Consider the following 24,847-nt stretch of genomic DNA (forward strand, 5'->3'; position numbering starts at 1 on the left):
TTTAAATATCAAGCTAGTTCAGGTATATAGTAAAGTATGGCAAAGCTCAAAGTAATACCGGGTAAACCCTCTTCTATGAGGGCAATTTGAAATGCATTATGAGACAAGAAAACCTACATGGACATTCTGAGAACTTTTACAACTTTATAATCCCTGACACAGTTGGAATACCATGACGAAGCAAATTGCTAATTTCAGATGAGACTGGCTGAAAGTTGAAGTCATTGCTCTCAGGCACCTCTTCTTCTGACAGGGACGCTGTCAAAAATCTTGATGTATAAATTATTTCTTGGTATACTGGCAAAGTTTGGAATTGGTAGCTGTCATGTTTCTGTTATAACTAAAAAGTCAAATTAAGTGTTGAATACTGCAAAAAATCCAGCACATGGTCTGTCGCTTCATTTCGCTTCATTGTAATGCCTCTAACTAAAATAGCCACAGCATCAATATTTTCTGAGTGGCACTGCAGTGGAGAAATTATCTCAATCACCCGAGCATACTCCATCACTTCCTTACCACAGCACCAAAAAAATTTGATGCATTTGTATCACTTTGGAATGGTACATCCTTGTGGTTGTTACTTTTATTTTTCAGTACAGAGTTAAGTATGTGTTTACAATGCTAGGAGTGAGGGCTTGTCACTTTTCATCACTTTTTTAAAGGCAGCAACACAGAAAGCCAATGAAAGAGGGAAAACAGAACAGAGCAAAGAAAGAAGAGAATGAAAAGAAAAGAGAACGAGTAGAAGATGTAGGAGAAACAGAGGACAGGAAGAAAAGGAGGATGAGGAGGAGGAGGAGGAGGAACGATGAAGATGACTGAGGTGAAAAGTCAGGAGAAGATCAGAAAGACACATTCTGGAAGCACACGATCAGTCCCTCTTACCCATATACACACATATTACTGTATATGCCATATATTTCGCAAGGTTTTTATTTTATTTTGCGAGTGGGGTGCTCTCGCAAATTCAACAACATGAAATTTTGACACAAGTGAAACATGCACACGTACAAATAACTTTCATTACTGTACTTCACGATCATAAATTCAACCTCTCGTGAAACTGTTGGGAACTCCCCATTCGCAAAAGATTAGACTCCCTAAATATATAATGTATTCATTATCTCATTATCTAGGATTCACTAGGACACTTCAGTGATGAAGTGAGAAATCTACACCAGAAATAATTTGTTCAGAATGAATATGAAGCAAAGAAAGAGTGTATAATCCATACATAATGAAAGATGAACTCATTAAGACCCTGGTATAACATTGTCAATCTTTATGGGATAAGTTAATCATAGCAGATGTAGATAAAAGAGTTATCCTGTGTCTCAGCTATAATGTTAGAACTTGGTAGCATATGCTGTGTGTGATCATAATTATCAAAATATACATATAACTACTCCTACATTCGTTTTTGTTGCTTAGCAGTGAAGGTATTAAAAAAGAGAGTGAACTTCTAGTCATTATTAGCAGGGGCTACTAAGATTGATTTTTCTTGTCATATTTTCCTTCGCTGTATATTAAGTTTCCACAGAATCGCCAGGAAGTTTTGTAAGCATTTTGTTAGATACTGAGCATCACATGTATAAACAATGAAGATTACTTAGAAGTCAGACATCAGCATCAGATTCAGTAGAAATGATGATCACATAGTTGCACACTCTTTGAAGTATGTACATATGAATATTACCACCACAGGCTAAAAGCATGCACTGCTACAAAAATACAGTTACTTTTAATGGACATTTAGCCTTGATCAAGTTTGAGACATACCACAGATAGTCAACCTGATAGAGCTCACTCCACATCATTACAAAGTTAGCTGTAAAACTTTGAAAACATGAGAAACAGAAGTAATTTCTGAACAATTTGACAGAGAAGTACGCATGATGACGTGTCTCTTGTTCATTTTTTTTTTTTTTTTTTTTTTTTTTTGTGTTGAAACCTGCTGTTTCTGGTGACAAAGTTCCCCTCTTTTGTTGCCTTTTTTTTGCATTTTTCATCCCTGACTTTTCACACAGTAGCTTCCTTCATGGTAAACTGAACACTTTGTGTGACTCAAATCGAGTAAAAATGGGCAACAGGAGTTTATAGCACACATACGTTGTACTTTAAATCTGATGCGTCATTCTGTTTACAAGGAGGAAGTACTTCACTGAAAAACATTTGGTGTTGCTTTTGGTACATGCAACAAGCAGAGTATAGTTTCTTATCATATCTTTGATCAACAATACTTTTGCAATGTTTGTGCAGACTTATTGAATTTTGAATATTAGCACTCACTGCTTGTGAAAGTTAAAAAGAGACTTCCATATGCATACTTCCCTGGCAAAGTTGTGAAATACATGTATATATTTTGCCTTCACACATATATAATACTTTCTTGCATAAACTTTTTATTATCTGTATAGAACTTGATATCATGAGATAGAGTACAATTTGACATACACGTACATTCCACTAGTTCTCCATTCATAGAAACATCAAATCAATTTATTTCATGAATACATACAATAGAATACAATTTTCGAATGTGCTTAACACACATTCTATTTTCACTACATGATTGTCATCTATTAGCTGTTTGGTCTGTGTTGCTTTGTGGGTTTTTTTTTTTGACAATTTTCTTCTACACAAGTTTCCTTACAACAACAAAAAAAGAAAAAAAAAAGATAAAAGATTTGTAATCTTGTGTTCAGTAGTTCACCACAGGAACACTTATCACACACTGACCCCATGTCATTTGAAGACTTACAGCCGAGGGTGGGAATGTGATATTCATGTACATATATCGGTAGTTAACAAAGGTATGAGAGTCACATGTGTTTGTTATCATGCGGCGAATCACTCTGGAACATGGTGGTAAGCTGAATCAAGAGAATGAAAGAACAAAGACAACAACAAATGAAATCATATGTGACATCTCCATTATCTTACAATGCATCAAATCATATAGGAAATGTTTCTATATCAGAGACAAGATCAATTAAAATTAAAATGAAACCCAAACTAAAATATGGTTGGAGTGCAAGCAGCAACATCAGTAGAAAACATCAGTAAAAGTTTGAGGAAAATCAGACGACAGATTAAAAGTTATGAATTCTTAAAGTTTCTGTGCCATCACTGCTGGACAAGGAGACTACTACACTTCATAAAATCATTATGGACAACATTATGAAGAAAATATAAAGAAAATTCAACATATTTTCACTTTCCTAGCACAATGAAAGAGCACTTGATTTACCTCTTTCACAAAGAAGAGGGAACAATATTACCCTTAAAGGGGATGGCTAGTAACTGATCAGTGGGAATGTAATGTGCAGTTTAATGTTTAATGTTTCCAAGTTAGCATGCCTGTACAGTGACGGGGCATTAAACTGTTCATTACTTGAATATGAGACCGTTCTGAAGCAAATAATTTTCACACAACAATAGATATATAATGTACTCTTAAATGAATCCCACAAGAATTGGAACAATCATCCCCCAGCATTCCCACGGATCAGTTACTAGTAATCCCCTTTAACCCGTTGTGGACGAGTCCCAAGTATACTCGGGCAGGGGTCAGTGGGAAATGTGTGTTGTAGCTAAACCAGACCATCCTCAATGAGTTAACATAATTATGGCAGTAACAAGTTGACAGAATGTGTACTTTTCATGAAAAATTAGATTTTGTGAAAATGAGCTCAATATGTTGGCTGTCAAAACGTCACTGGGGGAAAAAAATGTCCTGAGTAATAATGTAAGAAGTGAAAGATATCAGGGGTGGGAAAAAAATGTGCATCAATTATTTTTGCCCCTGACATTTTTACCCGTGACAATTTTATCCTTGACATTTCAACTGGTACCAATGCCTAGTCCCACACACCTACAGCTTTGACACATGTGGTCTCCACAAAATACTGCACTTTCACTGACTTCTTGCTAGCATTCATGATTCAAGTGGCAAGTTCTTGCATAAAAATAGTGAGCAATGTAATTCTTTTACAGTCCAAAACAAATTTTTCCTCTCTAAAGTATGATGAGGCCACTGTAAACAAACAAACAAACAAACAAAATATACAAACAACTTATAATATGCTCATGCAATCAAGTACTCAAGCATTCTTCCACTTATCACCAGGAAAAGAGAATAAACAAATATAGAGATCAATTGCAACAAGTAAAGATAATGTTTTTCTCTCAGCTTACCTCACCATACTTAAGACCTCAGCTTTCAAATATAGCTCTGAAACCAGTATATTGGAAATTGCCAGACGGATTCTGTCCATTTGTAATAAATCGGACAAATAAATTTCTGCCAGTTCCTCTAATGTCAGCAGGGCGTGACTGCATTTGTAAACACAAACAAAAAGAAAAAACCAAATGAAAGTCATACATGTTCAGGTTATACATAAATTACAAATCTTCCCAGATATAATCATAAATGTATATCATTGATGACAATCCAATCACAATCTCATAAGATTGCCATCCATATTCCATATGAGGCAATTATATGTAACATTCATGTACACTGTCCTTGGCTGCAAGTTAACAAGGTAATATTGTAAAATGCGATATTTTCGCGGCATGAAATTTTTGCAAATTGGAGCTGCTGGCTTTTTCGCAGCATGAAATTTTTTGTGAGTTGCCTCTCACATTCAATGTGTATAGTGTAGACAAGAACTTTCATGTGCATTTGAATTTCGCAAATCTTGGCTCTCGAAAAATTAAAATGCACGCGAATATTTGTTTTACAGTACATCGACACTTTATACGTAATCCCTATAAAACTTGCCCTTTAAACCCCCCCCCCCCAAAAAAAAAAAAAAAAAAAGAGAGAGAGAAAAAAAAAAGAGTGCAGTGATGAGACAGTATCTGAGACTGGGCATTCAAACACAGATGGAATAATGAAGATTGCATGATCCCCTCTAGTCTTTGATATAATCAAAATATGTTCTTTTTGCTTCTTGGTTTCTGGTTTCGGTGTCTAGCTCTTTTAGCACGAATGAATGATAACAACAAGATTCACTTACTGTCCCACAGTAGCGCCCAAAGAGTGGTGCACTGGCATCAGTCCCATCGTATACCTCCAACCGGTCCTGGGCGCACTCCCCTTCTGTACCCTCCACCGCAAAGTTGGTGAAGGAGAGGGTGACTGACTGCCCCCCAGCCGGCACTTCGATGTTCCAGTCACAGGTCTGGGAGGCTGGGTATTCCCCGGGGTGCATGGGGCTGGTGAAGCTGCCATGTCGTCCCATCAGCTGACCACCACAACCTGGGGAGGGGGAAGATCACAGGCACTTTGTCACCCACGTTAAAGCATGGTGTAAGAATCACAGGTCATACTTTGCTCCCCTCTCTGGGATGTGTATGTGTCAAAATGAATTTCTGCAGAGTGCGTATCCAGTGCCACAGACACTCTCATCACAGATGCACCCTCACTCTCCAATATCTGGTTTGTTCAAAAACCTGTCACACAGGGTTCTAACATTCATTCCATGTAACAGCAGAAATTAATTCACAGCATTCAATTACTCCTTCAAAAAACCCAACTTAAACTACTACTTTTGGTATTCCAGGTTCATCTTAGAGTTAATAAAGGACAACATTTTGAAAAACATTGCATCATTTGACATCTTAAAAGAATCATGATGCGCAATTATGAAACCAGACCATAAAACAAGAATTACACAGTATAAACAAACAAGTAAATGCAATCATTACAGAAAACAAAGAAAAACATTTGAGGCATAGTCGCACTAACATTCATACACAAACACATCAACACACATAAAAATCTATCATTAGCCTGGCTGCGTAGATTTACGGGGGAAAAAGAGAAAAAGAAAAGATAGATAGGGAAAGCCACTGACCGACAGGAATCTACACAATATTGTAGCTCTCACCCTGGACAGCGGCTGATGTAAAGGTGGCATCAAAGCCTCCATAGGTGATGGATGAATCTGTAATGAAGCGGATGTAGAGCTCATTCCCGCTGGCAAAGATCGGCGGGGGCACCGTGTTCCCGCAGAAGGTCCCGATGATCGGGGCCGAGCTGTCTGAGCCATTGTAAACCTTTCGTGTTTCATTCGCATCACAGAGAGAAGAGATGGGGATGATTATTCAATAAACTTGGAAATCAATTTCATATCTGTTCTTTATCAAATGTACACACACACAAAAAAAATAATAATTTTCTCTACCTGAATGACACTGACCGAGATATTGCCTTGTCTTCCCCTAAAAGTTTCCTTTTAGGAGAAGACTTTGCAACTTGGTTCTATAAATGTCATGCTTTAAACCTTGGTACATGTAACAACTTTGTCAGGGCTGCTAACCTCTGCACATCATAGAACAAAAACAAAATAAACAACAACAACAACAGCATGTTGATCCACAGTAAAAAAAAAAAAAAAAAAAAAAAAAATATATATATATATATATATTTTGAAGGCAAAAATCATAATCTTTTGTGAGAATTGCACATAACCATACCACATTGGTTAAACCAAGGAGGTTCAAGAGATTAAGTTCCAACTGGCTATATTTTAGGGTGCACAAGTTCGATAGCCGCAAACCACAAAGGCAAGAAGTTACACAGCAAATGAGTCATACAGCCCATGAGCACTTTTTGTTTGGGGGGGGGGGGCAAAGCTAACAGAGTTTTTTGAGCAGTAGTATAGAGGTGTAAAACATTACCATTTTTTTTGTGGAGAATGGCCCTTTTGTCTTGGTTCAACCCTCTCATTATAACCACCTCAAAATTCCAGTGAAATCCTGAACACACACATTGTCCAAAAATGGGGAAAGAGTTTAGTAATAATGTATTCTTATCATAGAAGATAATATGTAGTAGGGATAGCACTCACAGTGACGCTGTCAAAGACACAGGACGTGGCTCCCTCCACATTGAAGTGGGTGAAGTAGAGGGCAACGAAGGTGTCTGCTGGGGTGGTGATGCGCCAGCTACAGTTGTGGCCGTTGTTGTAGATGTTCGGGTAACCAGGAGACATCACCGTGCCGTGGGTGGTGTTGTAGTTCCTGTTGCAGTCTGGGGAGGGAACAGAAAGAATAGTTATATCAAAGAGAGGTTCAGACAAATAGACTAGACTGTAAGAAACTAGTGTTTCTTTCTACATAATAATAAAAAAAAAAGTTAGTAGTTACCAATATATAATAGCTTATTAGAATGTTAATAACAAAATGTTTTTTTCAGTACAGTTTCTTTTCAATGGCATTAAATACTTTATAACAGAAGGGAGGAAAATATTGGTGGCACAACAACTTGTCACACGTATCATTTCTGACAACAAACAAATCATCACCAACATACCAGACTAAAAGTAACAACAAAACTTCATTCCTCCCCTCGCCTTGAGCACTATCATCCCTAGTCTCGATCCATCCTCTACTCCAACATGGGCTGAACAGGCCACACCCACTTGGCACAAATGCATATTCATGACAACTTCGTCTGGTCGAATGCAGAAATAATCCAAACCATACATATAAACCAAACAAATAATTCAGGTTTTTCCCAGGGGCCATATGCCGAAAACAATGAAATAGAATGCCTGTGTTTGGGTTACGACATGACAATAGATGAATTGGTATGATATGTTTACAATACAAAATTCAAGAAAAGCTGTACTCTGTAATTTGTACCCGAAAGTTTCAATCTTTAAATTTTAAAAAGAAAAATGAAGCATTGCAGTAGCTCATCTGAGCCAGAACCAAAACACGCATGAGACTTTGATATGATGTACTTTGAACTTGTCTGCTCTATCATGGCTGACTGAAAAAGAAGAAAGAGGGAATTTACCAGCTATCTGGTACTCTAAGGAGAAGCCTTTGTAGGTGGTTCTGGGGGCGGAGTCACTTGCAAAGTAGACCAAGACCGTCTGTCCACTGGAATCAAAGACCGGCGGGATGTTGGTCCCACAGTAACGCAGAACATGTCCTGAATTCTGGGAGCAGCAAATATGAAATCCTAAATCAGTTCACAATTCAGCCAAAATCACTTGAGTGCAATCAAGACATTAATGATTAAGGAAACAGCAATCATGAAATGGGCAATCATGAATGATAATGATCTATAATAATATATTATTCAACAGAAAGAATACAAGATAATAAAAACAATTATAACTTTACAATAATAATAACAATGATAGTCATCATCATCATCATCATCATCAAAAGTATCAGAAGTAAAAGTTTCCAGGATGGAACTTGACGTGATGTGAACATCTAAGAGATTTCTTGTGATGATCACGACAATAATAAAATATTTAACTATAACAACGATAAGAACAATGATGTCATCATAAACAAGCACACTCCCATAAAAATAAGAAGAGAAAGATGTAGAAGAAGAAGACAAAAAGGAGGAGAAGTAGCAGTGGTGAAAGTAGTAGTAGAAGTACTTTGGATTAGCATGCAAATGAACAAGAGAGTTGTGATGTAATTGGCCTCATCACCTGATCTCATAGGCATTATATGGGTTAAACTAATACTGGCATTTGATTAATTATTAATTGACCTGAACATGGCACAATTTTCACTATCCTCTTTCACAGCAATCCATGTTTTTAAGGTCAGCATGCTAACCCTAACCCTAACCCTAACCCTAACCCTAGCAGAGATTCTCTCCAAATGGACATCACAATCAGCTAGAGGTGTGCATAGAGTGAAGAATCACCTCTGGCTGGTCGCGGAACTCGACGTAATCGTTGTCGCAGTCATTCTCCAGACTAAGATCTGTGACCGTCAGCCTGATCTTGTTGGTGGCATTGGTGCCGTCAATGGTCCAGCCGCAACGCTGGTTGACCGAGTAGTTAGCAGGGTAGTTGGGCGAGGTTAGCGTCTGTGGGGTGTCAGCAGCATACAGGATTCCTCCACATGGCACTGCAGAGACAGCAAAGAGTTTGTTGTTTGACTTTGTAAGTATGTTTGATTTAATAAACAGCATGACTTTCTATATTACAGTAGACTCCTGTAATAACAAAGTCCTCTGGATCAGCAGTTTTCTTTCGTTAAATTGAAATTTCGTTATAACTAAACAAATAAAAACAAATACTAGAGACAATAATTATATTGTTGTAATGTAACTTAACTGGAAATTTGTTATAACCATGTTCGTTATAATGGGAGTGCACTGTACAAGAATGATAGCTGTCTTTATTGGACTACCTGATATTCTCCCAACACCCACAGAGTAAAAAGACAGCCAATTACAGACAGGGTTCATGACAGGACCTATTACAGTTCAAACTACCATGGTTTAACATGATTTGATACAATTTGATTTGATCTCTGCTGCTGACTTTCAAGACAATTTAGTAACTTCTCAGGATAAAAAAATATTAAATATTTTAAATATACAAAGTTTACACATTGATTTCATACGTGACAAGACCTACTGTAAAAGTGGTTTCTTTCGCGTACAGATACTTTCACGGTTTCCATCAGTGCCGACTTTTTCGCGTGGGTTTATAAATTTGGGGTCGGCAAAATCTGTGAATTCACAGTCGGCAAAAACTGTTTTATTTTGCACATGAAACCCCAAACTATAATCCAATTATTCTTTTGTTTATTAAATAGAAATTAAAAATAAATGCAGGCTTACCTGAAATCCTGTCTCTCGAGTACTTTATAACATGCTTGTACCTACATTGCACGGTATCGCTGTGTGTGTGTTGACCATCAATACACTCAATGCACGAAATCTTTGTGTGTGCATGTGCGCAGTAGTGTTGCAACAAGCGGCGAGTTCAAAACATTTTCGTGTGATGTTAAATTCGCAGTTCAACCTCAAAGCGCGAAAATAAAACCACCGCGAAAGAAACCACTTTTACAGTACAAAAAACCTGAAATCATCTTTCTTAGATATCGACTGGTTGCAATTGATAGTTGAAGTCATACAAAACCCTTAGAACATAGCACCCATGTCCTGATTTGCATGACCTACAAAAGGACCAGCAACTTTATAATATCAACTGCAGTCACACACACTTACAATCAACTGATGTGTAGGCCATCGTAAAACCAGAGCCCGCCCCTGTATCATCTGTGTGGAAGACGACGTAAGCCTTGTTACCGGAGAGAGTGATCACAGGGGGTGCCTTGTTTCCACAGAACCTCCCAACAAACGGTGCAGAGGAGCCAAGTCCATCCCGGATCTGAGTGAGAGACAACATAGAATCCACAGAGAGGTGACCAAAAGGTTACTTCAGAAGACTACGTTTTGTAAATGGAGCAATCTGACTGTCGTATGCAGTATGGACAGTTGTGCCTTCTCTTTGTACATTTAATCATTACATTCTGAAACTAGAAAAGCACTCTGAGAGCGCAGACCTCCGCCAAGCAGCTACTTACCAATGATGATCTTGCTCTTCCATAGAGATCAGTGATTTCCACCCATACATATGCGTGCTGAAAAATCACCCGATTTCCCAATATAGAAGCCTAAATTTGTTACGTCATAGACCCTCAGCTGCGCGGCGCATCTCGCCCTAGCAGAAACTGGAGCACGCACTTTATAGTGCGTGTATGAAAACCTCAAAAATGTGCAGCTTGAACTCCCAAGTTCATTGACCCTTCCTGCCAAAATATTGAAAATTCTTCATAAAATCCATAAAAATTTCCCGATCACCACCAAAATTTAATCATCTTTTCCTTGTGCCATTCTCAACCTTTCCAGCAAGTTTCATCCAAATCCATGCACAACTTTTTGAATTATTTTGCACACAGACAAACAAACTAACAAACTACATGTAACTAACAAACCAATGGTAACAAAAACATACTAGCCTCCTTCCTTGGCGGAGGTAACAAGCATGATCCTTCTTTTACATAAACTTCACCCACAACACTATTCACAGAATTGGTAGAGAGAATCCTGCAATCTCATTGGTCAAGAGCTATTTACTGATTCTTTTACTGGTCACACGCTGTGTCACAGTGGTAAACATTTTTTCGCACACTTGCAGTATTAAAGAGTATGTGCACTTGTAGAAAAGGCTTGCGCATTAAGCGTTCGTGCACTCAGTAAGCGATGCCTATTGGCTAGAAAATCAAGCATCCGGTACTTTTGCCATGCACCCAGTAAATACTGGATGCATGGTTTTGAAGTACTGGATGCATGATTTTTGGCCTCTAGTCTATGGCAAGCCAAAAGGAAATGCATCCAGTAAATTTGCCATTGGGTAACAATGACAGAAAAATGATTTTGGGCAAGAAAATTACCCATTCTATAACACAGATGACGTCTTTACGTTCGTCAGTCGGAATAGTGTGCATGCGTTAACTATGGAATTTAGCCTAAGCCCACTCCGCTTCACCTTGTGGGTTAAGCATTCCACAGTCACCTTATGCACATAATTCCTACAGATGCATTCTGACCCATGTGTCATTTGTATAAAAATTCACTAATTTTGATGCTTGACAATGAGGACTAATTTGTGATTCCTTTTCATGTCAAATATTATCTTGAGGGCCAAAAATAATAGGTAGTGGTAAAAGAAGTTCTGCAAAACCTAAAAATATTTCATCCATTCTCAGCATACATGTCAGCATGCAAAAGTTGCATAGTTTACTCAAGCAAACGATATACGACCATGTACATAAATCTGTTGATGGAAATTGAACTTCAGAGGGCAGCAGACTCCAGCTGAGATCAGAGCCTTCTATTACAGAGTTTGGCCAACCCTGTTATGAGTTTTTCGATCTATGGACGCCATTGTGTGCCCACCAAAGAGGTTCTGTAATATTATGTAATAGAGTAAGCGCTCACCATTCAGTGCGTACAATCGAAAACGGGGCCAATTGAACAGTGGCGCGCGCATGAAAGAGGTCGACTACCAGAAACGTGTGGTACCTTCGCGAATGCTCGTCTTCTCGACCGCTTTGCTAATGGCAGCGGGTTGTTCAATTGGCCCCGCATCTATATGCGAGCGCGCACTCTATAACATATAGAACCTCTTTGGCTTGCTCTTTGGTGGGCACAAAATAGCGCCTGTGTTAAAAGGGAAGATAAACCCCAAGAACAATGTGGATTGAGTGAAAGCAGCAACATTAGTAGAACACATCAGTGAAAGTTTGAAGAAAATCGGACAATCGATGCAAAAGTTATGAATTTTTAAAGTTTTGGTGTTGGAACCGCTGGATGAGGAGACTACTAGAGGTTATGACGTATGAGTGGACTACAATATCAAGAAAATATAAAGAAAATACTACAAAAATTCATTTTTCATGAAAATTACAAATTCCATCAACTTGATATTGACATATGTTAAGGGTAGCAATTATTCCCCCTGCTTTCTGAAAGCGGTTGGTCCACTGCTCTTTCATAATTCTAGAAAAGTGAATTTTTGTTGAATATCCTTTATATTTTCTTTGTATTGTTGTCCACTCATACGTCATATCCTCTAGTAGTCTCCTCATCCAGCGGTTCCAACACCAAAACTTTAAAAATTCATAACTTTTGCATCGATTGTCCGATTTTTCTCAAACTTTCACTGATGTGTTCTACTAATGTTGCTGCTTTCACTCAATCCACATTGTTCTTTGGGTTTACCTTCCCTTTAAGTTGGCCAAACTCACTAGGTTTGTCATTGTTTAAAGACCTTGTCAGGCAGAACAGTGATATAGGCAGCTCAATCTCAGTTTCAGATTATGATTAGTTCAGTATCAGTTTGCATATTTCTTATTGATTCTTAACAATCAAATTCATTTCACACAACTTCATTTTTGTAGCTTCTAATGATGAAAGAGAAATTTACATAGCTCTTTCAAAAAGCAGGGGGAATACTCTTATCATTATCATATGCCAGTAATAGGTCAAAGGAGCATTAACTTTTCATTTAAAAAAAAAATGAAATCTTGTGGAATTATCTTCATGTTTTCATTATAGGCCCATCTACAGTGACATCACACACTGCTGTAGTCTTCTTGTCCAGTGATGACGGCATTAAAATTTTAAAATGCATAAACTTTGAATAATGGTCTGATTTTCCTCAACCTTACTGATGTGTTCTGCTAAAATGGTCACATTCACTTTTAATACTGCAATATATACTTTGGGGAAAATTTCCCTTTAAAGTGGCTTATAAAAGAAGTCTACAATACAAGTCAGGCAGGCTTGTCGGACCACACAATCTCCGTTACATCCTCCCCATGGAGGACTACGCTCACCTCAATGTAGTCTCCATCGCAACTTCCAGTGCTCCCAACGTCGAACGACCCTGTAAAGTTCAGCTGGACTGCCGTGTTGATATCGGGCAAGAGAATCTGTGTCTTGCAGTCCACGGAATTCTCATACTGGCCATCGTTGTTTATGTCGAAGGAGCTGATGCTGCCGGATGCATCGGTTAACGTACCCCCACAGCCCTGGGCAGGTCCTGCATGGAAGTGATACCGTGGATGATGTGGTCATTCAAACATCTCTGCTGGTACTGGACCATCAGTACAGCAGGTTTTTAATGACCAGTAAGCTGAGATACAAATGCTGTACTTAGTCTACTTACTGTTCACGTCAGATTATTATACAAAAATGCAGCTAAAATCCACAACTAGTGAATGCATTACTCCATAGGGTTGGCATTGGGAAAATAAATAATAAAATTATTTTACTTATGGACCTTGAATAAAAATCAAATCTGTCAAAAATGTAAGGAATGGCATGCTACCTGATAGAATATTGTTGGGGCATCTCCAGTGACCAAGAATGTATTGAAGACTGTGATGATGAATATTATTTTTATTTGCCATTGCAACTTAGTACAGATAGAAGTAAACAAAACTTTACACATCAATCTTAGCATAACATAGACTGATGTACTATAATTCTTTTCATTCATCCAGTAGAAGTACACGATCAACAATTGGTTGAATCAAATAAGGGCCATTCTATCAACGGGCACATCATTGGTCCGAAGAAGCCAATTGATAATTGGTGAAACGTCGCAACAGAAAGTTTGTTTCCAGGTTTTTGTTTCAACTAATTATCGATCTTAGCATGACATGTTACTCAGGGTTTATCTTTTTATCCCGAGACTGATTAAAGGACAAGTTCACCTTCTTAGACATGTGGGTTGAATGAATGCAGCAATATTAGTAGAACACATCAATGAGAGTTTGAGCAAAATCGGACAATCCGTTCAAAAGTTATGAATTTTTGAAGTTTCTGCTCAGTCACGGCTGGATTAGAAGACTACTATAGCTTGTGATGTCATATGAGTACAACTATATAAAGAAAGTATAAAGAAAATTCAAGATATTCTCACTTTTCTCACATAATAACAAAACACTCGACTTATCTCTTTCAGATGTCAGGGGAAATAATATTACCCCGAACATAAGTCAGTAACATGTCGAAGAAATGTGCACTTTATTCACAAAGTCAAGTTTTGTGAAATTCTCTTTTTATTTTCCTTATACTGTTGTACGCATGTGACATCATACACTGTAGTAATAGTCTTCTCCTCCAGCAGTGATTGCACAGATACTTTCAAAATCCATAACTTTTGAACGGATTGCCGGATTTTCCCCAAACTTTCACTGATGTGTTCTACTAATATTGTTGCCTTTACTCAATCCACATGTATATGAAGGTGAACTTGTCCTTTAATACATATTGGACAGGCTGTTAATACCAAACAGAGTTCAGGGATACCAGTAACGAAGAAAGAAAGGACCTGAAAATCATCTAAAAGAAGCAGGCTTGTACATGAAAGAGACTGAATTTCGATACTGCGAGGGAAAGAATTTGGGCCTTTGCCTGAAATCTGGTATCCCTGTGAGCTTCAAAATTTGAAGCCATATCAGATATTCATAAGGCACAGCTGTTCCGTCTTAACCCGTTGAGGACGAATTCTGAGTATATTGGGGCAGGTGTCTATGGGAAATGCGTCTTGTAGGAAAATCAGTCCGTCTCTATAAAGTGTACCCACCGTAAGTAGCCACGTATGCGCCTGTGAAGCCTGCCGCAGTGACGGAGTAATCGGTAACCATGTTGATGAGCATAGAGTTCCCAGTGCTGAAGAAGAATCCAGTTGGTGTCACGTCCCCACAGAAGCGTCCCGTGAGAGGCGTGCTGAAATCGGTTCCATCGTAGATCTGCACGTAGTCATAGGCACAGTTGCTGTGAGCTTCCAGCTCAAATGTCTCAAATCTTGACAAAAGGACACAAAGTGAAATAGACAATATGATGTGCATGTTTGCTATTAAAGAGAGATCAATAAGCATGCTTCAGTTTATCTGGTTTTGTTGGCCAAAGTGTCCCATAACATGAGTGCTCGTATAACCTGTTGATCATTGTGTTAGAAATCACAAAAGCCAAGTTTGCCTTTTCTGGTTGACTTCTTGATATGGATTTTACAGTCTTTCCTATATTACCACTGACATGTACAGCCTGTACATGGACAAGCATATGCACAGACAGATACACACAGACACACATGTGACCCGCCACAACAAAAGGATCTGAAAGTCGCTTACGGCTGAGCTGAGAAAATCAAGTTTAAAGTCAGATCATCAAAATCAGTCAAAACCACCGAATACCTATTCTCGACATAAGTTTTGTAGTGGAATGTTTTATCTATCATCTGCTGAAATTTTGATGCTAAATGATCAAAGGAAAGGCAAGAAATTAGCGTTTTAGTGAGCCTTGATTTTCTGACTTTCAACAGAACAAAAACATCCCCAAAGATTTGGATTTAGTGCTGCAGATAGACTCCGCCCCAAGCAATGAGGGAGTGATCTTATTGGTTAGTGCATGGCATACTGATTATTGATTGGTCATGCATAGACCACTGGTGCTAAGCTTGAATGAAGATTGCGGGGGTTGCTAGAAGCATACCTTTTATTGTCAAGAGGTGGAAACAGTCTTACCTCCCTTTGATCTGCGTCAGAAGGAAAACTTTGAAGGTGATTCTCTCCAAATGCTTATTTCCTAGACCACTCAACATGCTTTCATAAAATCATTATCTCTGCATTTTTATGAGTCGTGTCATACATGAAATTAAAGCGGACAAATAAAAAAACAATGTCATGTCACTTTCAGAAAATCAACCTCCCCTGACTTTAGGATCCTTTTGTGGTAGCAGGTCACATATATATACACGCAAACATGGTGCTAAGACTATGTACAGGTATGCAAGAAGAAATGAAGGAAATGTTTTTTCTTAATCTGAGATTTTCTGAGAATATTACTTGAACTCCACGATTTTGTCGCTGTTAACAGTGATGATCCATGTACAGTTCTGGTCGTTCCTGTACTCAACAATGTGGGGTGGAGTTTGGATGACGCCAGAGTCACCGGTGAAAACACCTCCACAACCTACAGGAGAAAGTAGAAACAATGTGTCATATCAAATCTGCGATGAAAACAACCAGGAAATGTTATATACACTTGACTTGATAAATCAACATTCCTTTGTCCCTTTCTAGAACTCTTCAAATGACTTAGAAATATTGTGCCAAAAAAAAAAAGGAAAGAAAGAAAGAATGAACATATTCTAATCATTTGTAATTTCTATATTTTTTGTTAAAAGAAAATAATAATAAATTCAATCAGACAGAAGTTATAACTGAAATGAAGCTCACTTTTAACAGTTTTTTTTTTCTTATGGGAAAGCTTGATGGTCATCAAGATATCATTCTTTCAGATGCCTGCTGCGAAATGGAGAGATTTTTTTGTTCACTCATGTGCAGTCAAGTAATAGTCTGCTGCTTCTGCACATGTGATTCTACAAAAAATCCAACAGATACAACACCTTCATCACACTCCTACACTGTATAACCAATTATGATGAGTAACACCAAATAAGTTTGTACCTTGGGCATCCACACAAATTTTGACGGAGGCCATTACATTCCTTACGATCTACAACCTCTTGCGATGTTAGATCAAGAGATTTATATGTATCAAGCACACAGTCGTGGTGGTATACTCACTGTATTCTACAATGCAGTGCAGCGGTAATAAATGTATGACATACACATGCCCACAGTTTTAATTCAAGAACTGCATGATGTACTGTACGAGCTGAAATTTTCGCGGTGGTTTTATTTTCGCGAATTTCGCGAATCGCCTTCGAACCGCGAAAATAACAACACGCGAAAATAACAACGCGCGATTTAGTAAGTTCAGTTAGACCCTCGTAACCGCGAAATAAACAACACGCGAAAATGTCCTCCAAGTAGCAATTCGCGAAAATATCTGTACGCGAAGATTTCAGCTCGTACAGTATTGTGGTCTTAAATTGCAATCAGGATGCCCATAAACACATACATTGTATCTGAACAAGTTGCTTATTACATACCTCTTATTACATTATTTGTAATAAAAGTCCTAGCCACCTTATTGTACATGTGTAAGCTGTTAGTTTTGAGAGGGTTTAAGTTTTGCAAATTGCGCAAATCACTGCTGCACCACGAATTTAACAACCCACAAAAATGTCACTATATGCTAGGCAAATAGTGCACTTACGATAACATCAGTTTCAAATTGCGAAAACATCTTAGGAAAATGTCTGTTACCTCCTCATTCGGAAAAATATCTGTATGCAAAAATAACAGCATAATTATCACACTGTACATTATGATATCATGATACAATATCACATGCTACTCTTTTAGCCAAATGCACATGCTGAGTACATGCAGTGATAGATGTTACATGCCGTGACACATTCACATCACTTCGGAACTCTTCCTCCCACTTCTGAAAAAAAGCTTTCTTCAGAAAACATCCACCAACCAATAAACAAGACAACAGACAAGAATTGTACATTATCACTTTTAAGACATCATGGCACTTTTAATACATACCATATTCAAAGTTGAGCTGAAATCCAGTCCCCTGAACACTGCCATCAGTGTAAAAGTTGATGAAAACGGGACCGACAACCTCGAAGTCTGACGGAGTTGAGGTGCCACAGTAGGTGCCCACCAACGTCCCCTGGGCATCGGTGCCAGCATACACCCTTACTCCATCATAAGCACAAGTTCCATGGGCTGCAAGTTGGTGAGTAAAACATTCAGACCTTCTCTTTAAAGGGATGGTACAGTATTGGTGGAGATGAGAATTGGGCATTTAACTTTTTGCAAGATACCAAGAAAACACTTATAATATAGTACAAGGTATACCATTTTAAGAGGAATTCAAAGTTTATTAGATGAAAATCGGGTTTGGAATGACTGAAACATCCAAAAACAAAGAAAAACAAAGCGATCGTAATAAAGTGTGGGTCCCACAATTTATTAGAATCGCTCTTTTTTGGATATCTCAGCCATTTCAAAACCAATTTTCATCATGAATAAACGTCGAATTCCTCATAGAATTACATGCTTTTTCATATTTCATAAGCGGTTTCTCATTATCTCACCAAAAAATGTTAGAAACCTGAAAAAGGTCTCAACCAAAACCATACGATCCCTTTAACATGATCATCATAACATTTAACAAAAATTGAAATCAGGCAACTGCATATTGCCTGGTTATCACTGGCCGCAGGGAAAGAATTTGGGCATGTAAAAAAAGAAATGCAGTTAACTTACTATCACCATGTCTTTGGTGGATACTAACCAAATCATTTTTTGACAATCATACACATACATGTCATGCACATACATGTGCAAATCTAGCTTCATTAATTGAAAGCTACATACTGAGCAACTGATGGTGGCCATGTATCCATTTAGGCCATGTATTCTGCAATACTATGCCCTCATGAAACTGAGACTTACACTCCACATCAAATGGATCTTCAAAGTTCAACAGAACTGGAGTTGTGGCATCAAAGGTCAGCTTGTAGTCACAGTTTGCATTGTTGGGATACAAGACGTTGGGATAGCCTGGTGAGTGAATACTGCCCTCATGCACCTCTCTGTACTCAACGCCACATTCTGTCATAAAACACACACAGACAAAATGCAAAAATAGAAGTTAACTTCACAATGTTTTTGTTCCAAATAATTTTGCAGTTTTTTTTCTCATTTTTTCCCCTTCGTCCCCTACAACAAAAATAATTTCTGCAGCAACAATTTCATTCCTCATCATTCCTTTAATAAAAAAAAAAAAAAAAAATCTGATATTACTATACTAATTCATTTCATGGGTTACTTGAACAAAGGACAATTGTAACCACTCATCTATCTTTGATATTTGACTTTGGACGATATCTTCTTGAAATCTTGCATGACAGGGATTGTCAGAGATGGATAATGAGGTGACAGGACATTAATGTCTGTTGAGTCATCCAATGTCTTCAAACTCTCGTTATCTGTCTTTTCAAATTATTTCTATGCTTTATATTTTGTGTGTGTGTAGACAAAATTCAACAATTAGAACTCTTTTCATGTGGGGAACGTCGCCCTGTACATTGAATGTTTAGTGTTGTATGCATGCTCACAAAAGGCTCTAATTCACTGAAAACAAATGCATCATACTGGACAAATCTTTAGAGATATCAGTTCAATTAGCGTGAGTGACAAGAACTTTGACAACAAGTCTGAAATATGTAGCTTTAGCCCAAAGCAAGAAACGGGTAGAAAGAAGACAGGTGGAAACATTGGGTGTGACGATGACAGAGACAAAGCATGAAAGACAAGGGCAGTGTGGTCCCTGTCAACTGGCTCTCTCTCTCTCACCTGAAGTCCATGTGGCTTGGAAGCCCTGGCTTTGGGAGGCTGCGTCACTCCTGAACCTGACTGTGACTATCCTGTTTGTGGAGGACACCCGGGCAGGGCTGGATGAAGAGGTGAAGGTTCCCAGGGAGGGGGCGTCCTCGTCATCTCCATCAAAGAACTGGTGGAAGGAGTGACAAGACAGAAGTGTGTTTTGGACTCACAGGTTAATAGCTATATCGTGCTGCTGACTGAACGCCCTGAATGGCTATGAGCATGGCGATATTTAGTTTGCAAGTTATCACGAGCATAAAAATGACCGATTGACAAAAACAGCTATCAGTTCAAGTATATCAATTTTATGGGACAATTAGCATCTACTTATGTAGAATATAAATTTTATGGGACAATTCACATCTACTAATGTAGAATATCAATTCTGTGGGACAATTCACATCTACTTATTTAGAATATCAATTTTATAGGACAATCAAAATCTACTAATAATGCCTGACTCCTATCAATGCCCACACTCTTATGGGCCAAGGTCCATATCACAACGTCTGTCACCAAGTATAACTCTAATATTTGAATAATATTGACTTAATCACAGACAGCTAGGTCATCAGCACCATATCACTTGTTACAGGTCATCATCTATTGTTAGTAATAACTGACTCTAGCTCCATGACAGAAACATGAATGAGATTGTGCAACCTTTTCTACAGTTAGAACCATGCATTATCAGATGTAGATGTGAAGTCATCAAAACCCAAACAAAGAAGCAAATAAATTTTACACGCCTGACTAATGCATGTTCCTATGAGTAAAAGACCAGCTAATACCAGGCAAAAGACAACACTATATGCACCTTCTTTATCATTTGCCTTTCACGAGCAAAAAAAAAAAAAGAAAAAAGAATAAGGCACAGTTGCTAGTACAGTTGTCTCGTACATGTATCGAAAGGACAGTAGATCTTGAGTGACATCAATGAAATCTATATCTGCCTTTGAACAATTTGATTCCTTAGTGAATCATTCTAGGGTCTGCAAACCATCATTACAAATGTATGTATTGCTTACTGGCAAGGAAAGAGAACTATTACATCAGAATAGAAAAGAAAGCCATTACAAAATACTGTTGGCATGCAAATCATGTCAACTTTTCTAATCACCTCCACAGTGTCCCCTGCACCGATGCCAAATGTTGGGTTGAAATCGAGATTGATGTGGTAAGATTCCTGCGTATAGAGGGTCCAGACACACTCGGTGTTGGCATCGTAGCTTTGTGGGTAGTTTGGCGTCTTGATGACTCCCGTGGAGCTGTGATAGTTTCCTCCACAGCCTGAGAAAGCGAGAGAACGGGTGCATTGTCAGAACTACATCACATATTGTATGGGAGGACCTCACTCAAGCAATCTGTGTACATTATCTCTGATACACAGTCACACAAGACAGGAGGCATTATAGTACCCATCATGTGACATAAACATAGACATGACTGAGCAAGTAATACAAGGAGAGTCGCCAAGTTAGTAGAAACTCAATTTGACATTGCATAACATGTAATTGATTTTCTCTAACCAGAAATGCTTATAGCCCAAATATATTTCTCAGAAGGATATAATACAATATGTATGTCATAATGCTGACTGTTGATTGCTTTTTAATCAGCTACTAAATAGAATGACTGTGTGGGAACCATAGAGTGAAGAGGCAATGTACAGACATACATTGTACAAATCTGAATGAGTTTCTCACAAACAGTATAGAAACTCAAAAATCTATCAGTACTCTCTTTGTCGAATACTTTTTTTTTCACATTTAACTTCTCCCTTTAATGGTAAATGATACAATAATTTACAGAATATGACCTTTCATCCTTTTTACATTAGTGCATGTATGCAGGCAATTGGCAATATACTACTTAGCACACAGAACTATATCTTTGGTACAATCCAGCACTGATTTTCTTAAAGCTTTGACTGAATAACGGACTTTCTCTGAAGACCACGTTTTCAGTATATATAACAAAACCTACCAGAAGTCTCTGTTGTCCAGGCCATTTCAAAGCCTTGAGCAGATAGACTGACGTCTGTCACAAACGTAACAAAGAGCATGTTTCCGCTGGATGTCATGGCGGGTGGCGCTGTGCTGCCACAATACGGGTTTTGGCCAGAGATCTGCGGGGAGTTCCAGAAGCCTCCATTCCGCACTGATAAGTAGTCGTACTCACAGTTTTCATGCGTCTCGATATCAAAGGCGGTGAAAGTGTACTGACGGGAGAAATGGAACCATGCATATTTAGACAAGGTCAGATGCACTTGACAGCGAGTTTTCAGATAAGAGTTAGAGGAAGATTTCTGAATATACTTTCTTCTCACATCTACCTAGGTAGACTGTTACAGACGACTAGAATAGATCACCATTACTGTGTCTGTCACAGAAAAGTGAGGCTTTTGGCTTGATTACAGCATACCGCTGTATGTTTGGATGTCAAGTTAGCTTCTTTAAAAGGCATCTTGGTCTTACATATCGCAATGAAAATGTTCTTGCTCAGAAACATTTCCGAGCAAAGCGTTCTGGTGCAGGTTTTAAGATGAAACTTAGACCTTGATGCCTTTCCTCATGAAGCGCAAGTAGGCACAGCTCACAAGGAAACACATACTGATGAAGACAAGTTGAAATTTAAGTCTGACGTAATGTCTATGCTGGTCCTCTCACTTTCACCATGACTGTTAATCTCTGATCTACAGAGCAGCAGCACCTCAAGGCTTTTGAGTGCAATTTTGTTCCTGTGTTACTTTATCCTTTTACCATATTCTATTTGCTCTTAGATATGTCTTCAGTTACACATTAAAAAGATTAAGTTATTAGAATATGATCTAATATTTGACCCAACCACCCCAACAACCCAAACTTCATCATACTTAAAAAAACAAACAAACATAAAATACTGGTTAACTCTAGTTATACGGTGTAGTTAATGCACCATGTTTTTGTAGCATTTTTCATCATTCTTTAAAGATAAGCACCTCAAACTTAATTGACTGGAATGAATGATGATTACATTAAACAGTGTAATAATTAATGGAGCTCAATAAAGATGAATTAAATCAGCATAGCACCTGATAAGGCTGAATGAAGACTGAATGAAATAGTGTAGTAGTGAGGATGCCGTCTTCTTTCTTACCGTGATGGTCTCGCCAGCCGGTGCCTCTATCCTCCACACACAGTGATCATTGTGGTCGTAGGGTTGGGGATAGTTTGGACTTGTGATGACGCCATTCGTCCCCGTCACTACACCACCACAGGCTATGATGTCAAAATTTGAAAACAGATAGGATATGCTCAACAATTTCTTGCATTTAACATCAATTCATGACAGGCAAGTGCGAAACACAACAGTGACAGAGGTCAGAGTATTGAATATCAAATATTGAACAACCTCTGAGTTGGTTGCCAAATTGAAGAATAAAATCATGATTACCAAAAGCATTTCTTGACTAAATTGGCCTTTGACAACATCACACTTCAAATTCACTCTCTCATGGGTGATGGATAACTCTTTTGTTATTTTAAATAATCCTCCAATTAGAAATAAAGAAAAATCAATAATCCTCAGAATTTTTTCAAGTACTAAAAAATTGCCATTAGGTAACATACGGAAACAGACAGCGAAGTCAGTGGATCATATCACACCATAACTACACTCTCTTGTTTATAAATTACTACAACATCAAATGAAAAGGATCTATCTTAGGTGTTATATAAAACAAATGATAAATGTTTTTCATTCGTGCAATGGACAGAATATTTCATTCGGTGAAAGATGAAATGTTTGATCCATTCAACTTGGCTGCGCCTCGTTGAATGGATCATTTCATCTTTCACCTCAGGAAATATTCTGTCCATTGCACTCATTAACATTCATTATTTGTATAATATTTGTTTCATATCCATCCAGTGAATCTTAAAAAAAAAAAAATGTATAATTGTAAAATCACACTTGCCTATTGCCTGCAGTGCAGATGCAACTTACAGTGATCTACAAGGCCAATACTGACAGCACTTCACACACACCATTGACGAAAAATGTATATTAAATTGATTACCCATGTATGACAATATTCATGGTATAATGCACTATACCATGTATATAGCCATGGTATAGCATGTTTTTCTCCACTACCATCTTGTTTTAACATCATACTATAATTCGAGCAACGTTTGTCTGTCTGTCTGTTTGTCTGTCTGTCTGTCTGTCTGTTTGTTCCTCTACTCCTCCCAGGTCCTTGGTCCGATCTCCATCAAACTTAATGGGTGGATGCAGGTTGACCGCGAAATTGCCCTTGAGGGGTTCATTTTTGGAAAGGTCAGGGTCACTGGGGTCAAAGGTCAAATAACTTCTAATCTTTGTCAGCTGCAATAATCAGACACCTGATAGAGGGCGCTATATTGATTTCTTGCTTTTCCTATCTTGGCTTCATTGGTACATGCGGTGGCACCTCGGTATGACATATTTCCCCGAGAAATATCCTCAATGGGGATTTCACAGGTGTAGGCCTACTTATATGGGGATTCCCACAGAAATATCCTCAATGGGGATTTCCCAGGTGTAGGCCTACTTATGCTTCCAGCAAGTTTGGCCAAGATCAGACCAAGGTGTAGCGCAAAACAGTTATTTGACCTCCGTTGACCCAGTGACCTTGACCATTTCTGGGGGAATCCCCATAGAGGATTTCTGGGCACTGGCTGAAGCCAAACAAGCATGATACATGTACATCATAGCCCCCCCCCCCCCCCCCCCCCCCCATGCCCCACTTCGGCTAATTCAGCACTCCAAGGGTACATTGACTAGTTGTAGTATGTTATGTTTGGTCCCAAGATGCTATGGTACAATAATCACTAGAAAAGATTTCATGAATGGGGGATACATCATCAAATAATTTTATGGGGTATTTCATCACAATTTCAAGTGTCCTCTACAACATCCCATTCCACTTCTCTTGCACCCTCGTTCCCTGGAAGATATTAAAGTAGTGATTGACGACATCCAGCAGTGAGGCACTGAAATCCATTCTGAAGGGTGCTGCACCAACACATCCTGAATGTATCTAGAAGAATCTTTCCTACAAATCTTTATCTCCACCTAACTGGGTCATATTCCTCCTCTTCCTCTTCATCAACCCCCCCCCCCCCCCAGCCCTCTCAAACCCCCTCCCTTT

The 24,847-nt window shown here is 38.4% G+C and overlaps 1 protein-coding gene across 1 annotated transcript in view; it reads right to left on the reverse strand.

Moving 5' to 3' along the window:
* Positions 1–2,679: 2,679 nt before the first annotated feature.
* Positions 2,680–24,847, reverse strand: part of LOC140238286 (cubilin-like) — an 83,551-nt gene continuing 61,383 nt past the window's right edge. Inside the window, exons 48-64 of the mRNA XM_072318222.1 lie at positions 22,813–22,934; positions 21,661–21,895; positions 20,795–20,964; positions 19,645–19,801; positions 18,742–18,900; positions 17,824–18,009; positions 16,204–16,330; positions 14,943–15,163; positions 13,186–13,391; positions 10,010–10,172; positions 8,693–8,898; positions 7,814–7,958; positions 6,861–7,042; positions 5,898–6,066; positions 5,025–5,266; positions 4,198–4,335; positions 2,680–2,873 (exon numbers count right to left, since the gene is read on the reverse strand). Coding sequence (XP_072174323.1) covers positions 4,216–4,335; positions 5,025–5,266; positions 5,898–6,066; positions 6,861–7,042; positions 7,814–7,958; positions 8,693–8,898; positions 10,010–10,172; positions 13,186–13,391; positions 14,943–15,163; positions 16,204–16,330; positions 17,824–18,009; positions 18,742–18,900; positions 19,645–19,801; positions 20,795–20,964; positions 21,661–21,895; positions 22,813–22,934 — 2,810 coding nt within the window. The 3' untranslated portion in view covers positions 2,680–2,873; positions 4,198–4,215. The remainder of the gene's footprint in view (positions 2,874–4,197; positions 4,336–5,024; positions 5,267–5,897; positions 6,067–6,860; positions 7,043–7,813; positions 7,959–8,692; positions 8,899–10,009; positions 10,173–13,185; positions 13,392–14,942; positions 15,164–16,203; positions 16,331–17,823; positions 18,010–18,741; positions 18,901–19,644; positions 19,802–20,794; positions 20,965–21,660; positions 21,896–22,812; positions 22,935–24,847) is intronic.

Source organism: Diadema setosum, chromosome 14 (genome assembly GCF_964275005.1).
Source record: "Diadema setosum chromosome 14, eeDiaSeto1, whole genome shotgun sequence".
Lineage (NCBI taxonomy): Eukaryota > Metazoa > Echinodermata > Echinoidea > Diadematoida > Diadematidae > Diadema > Diadema setosum.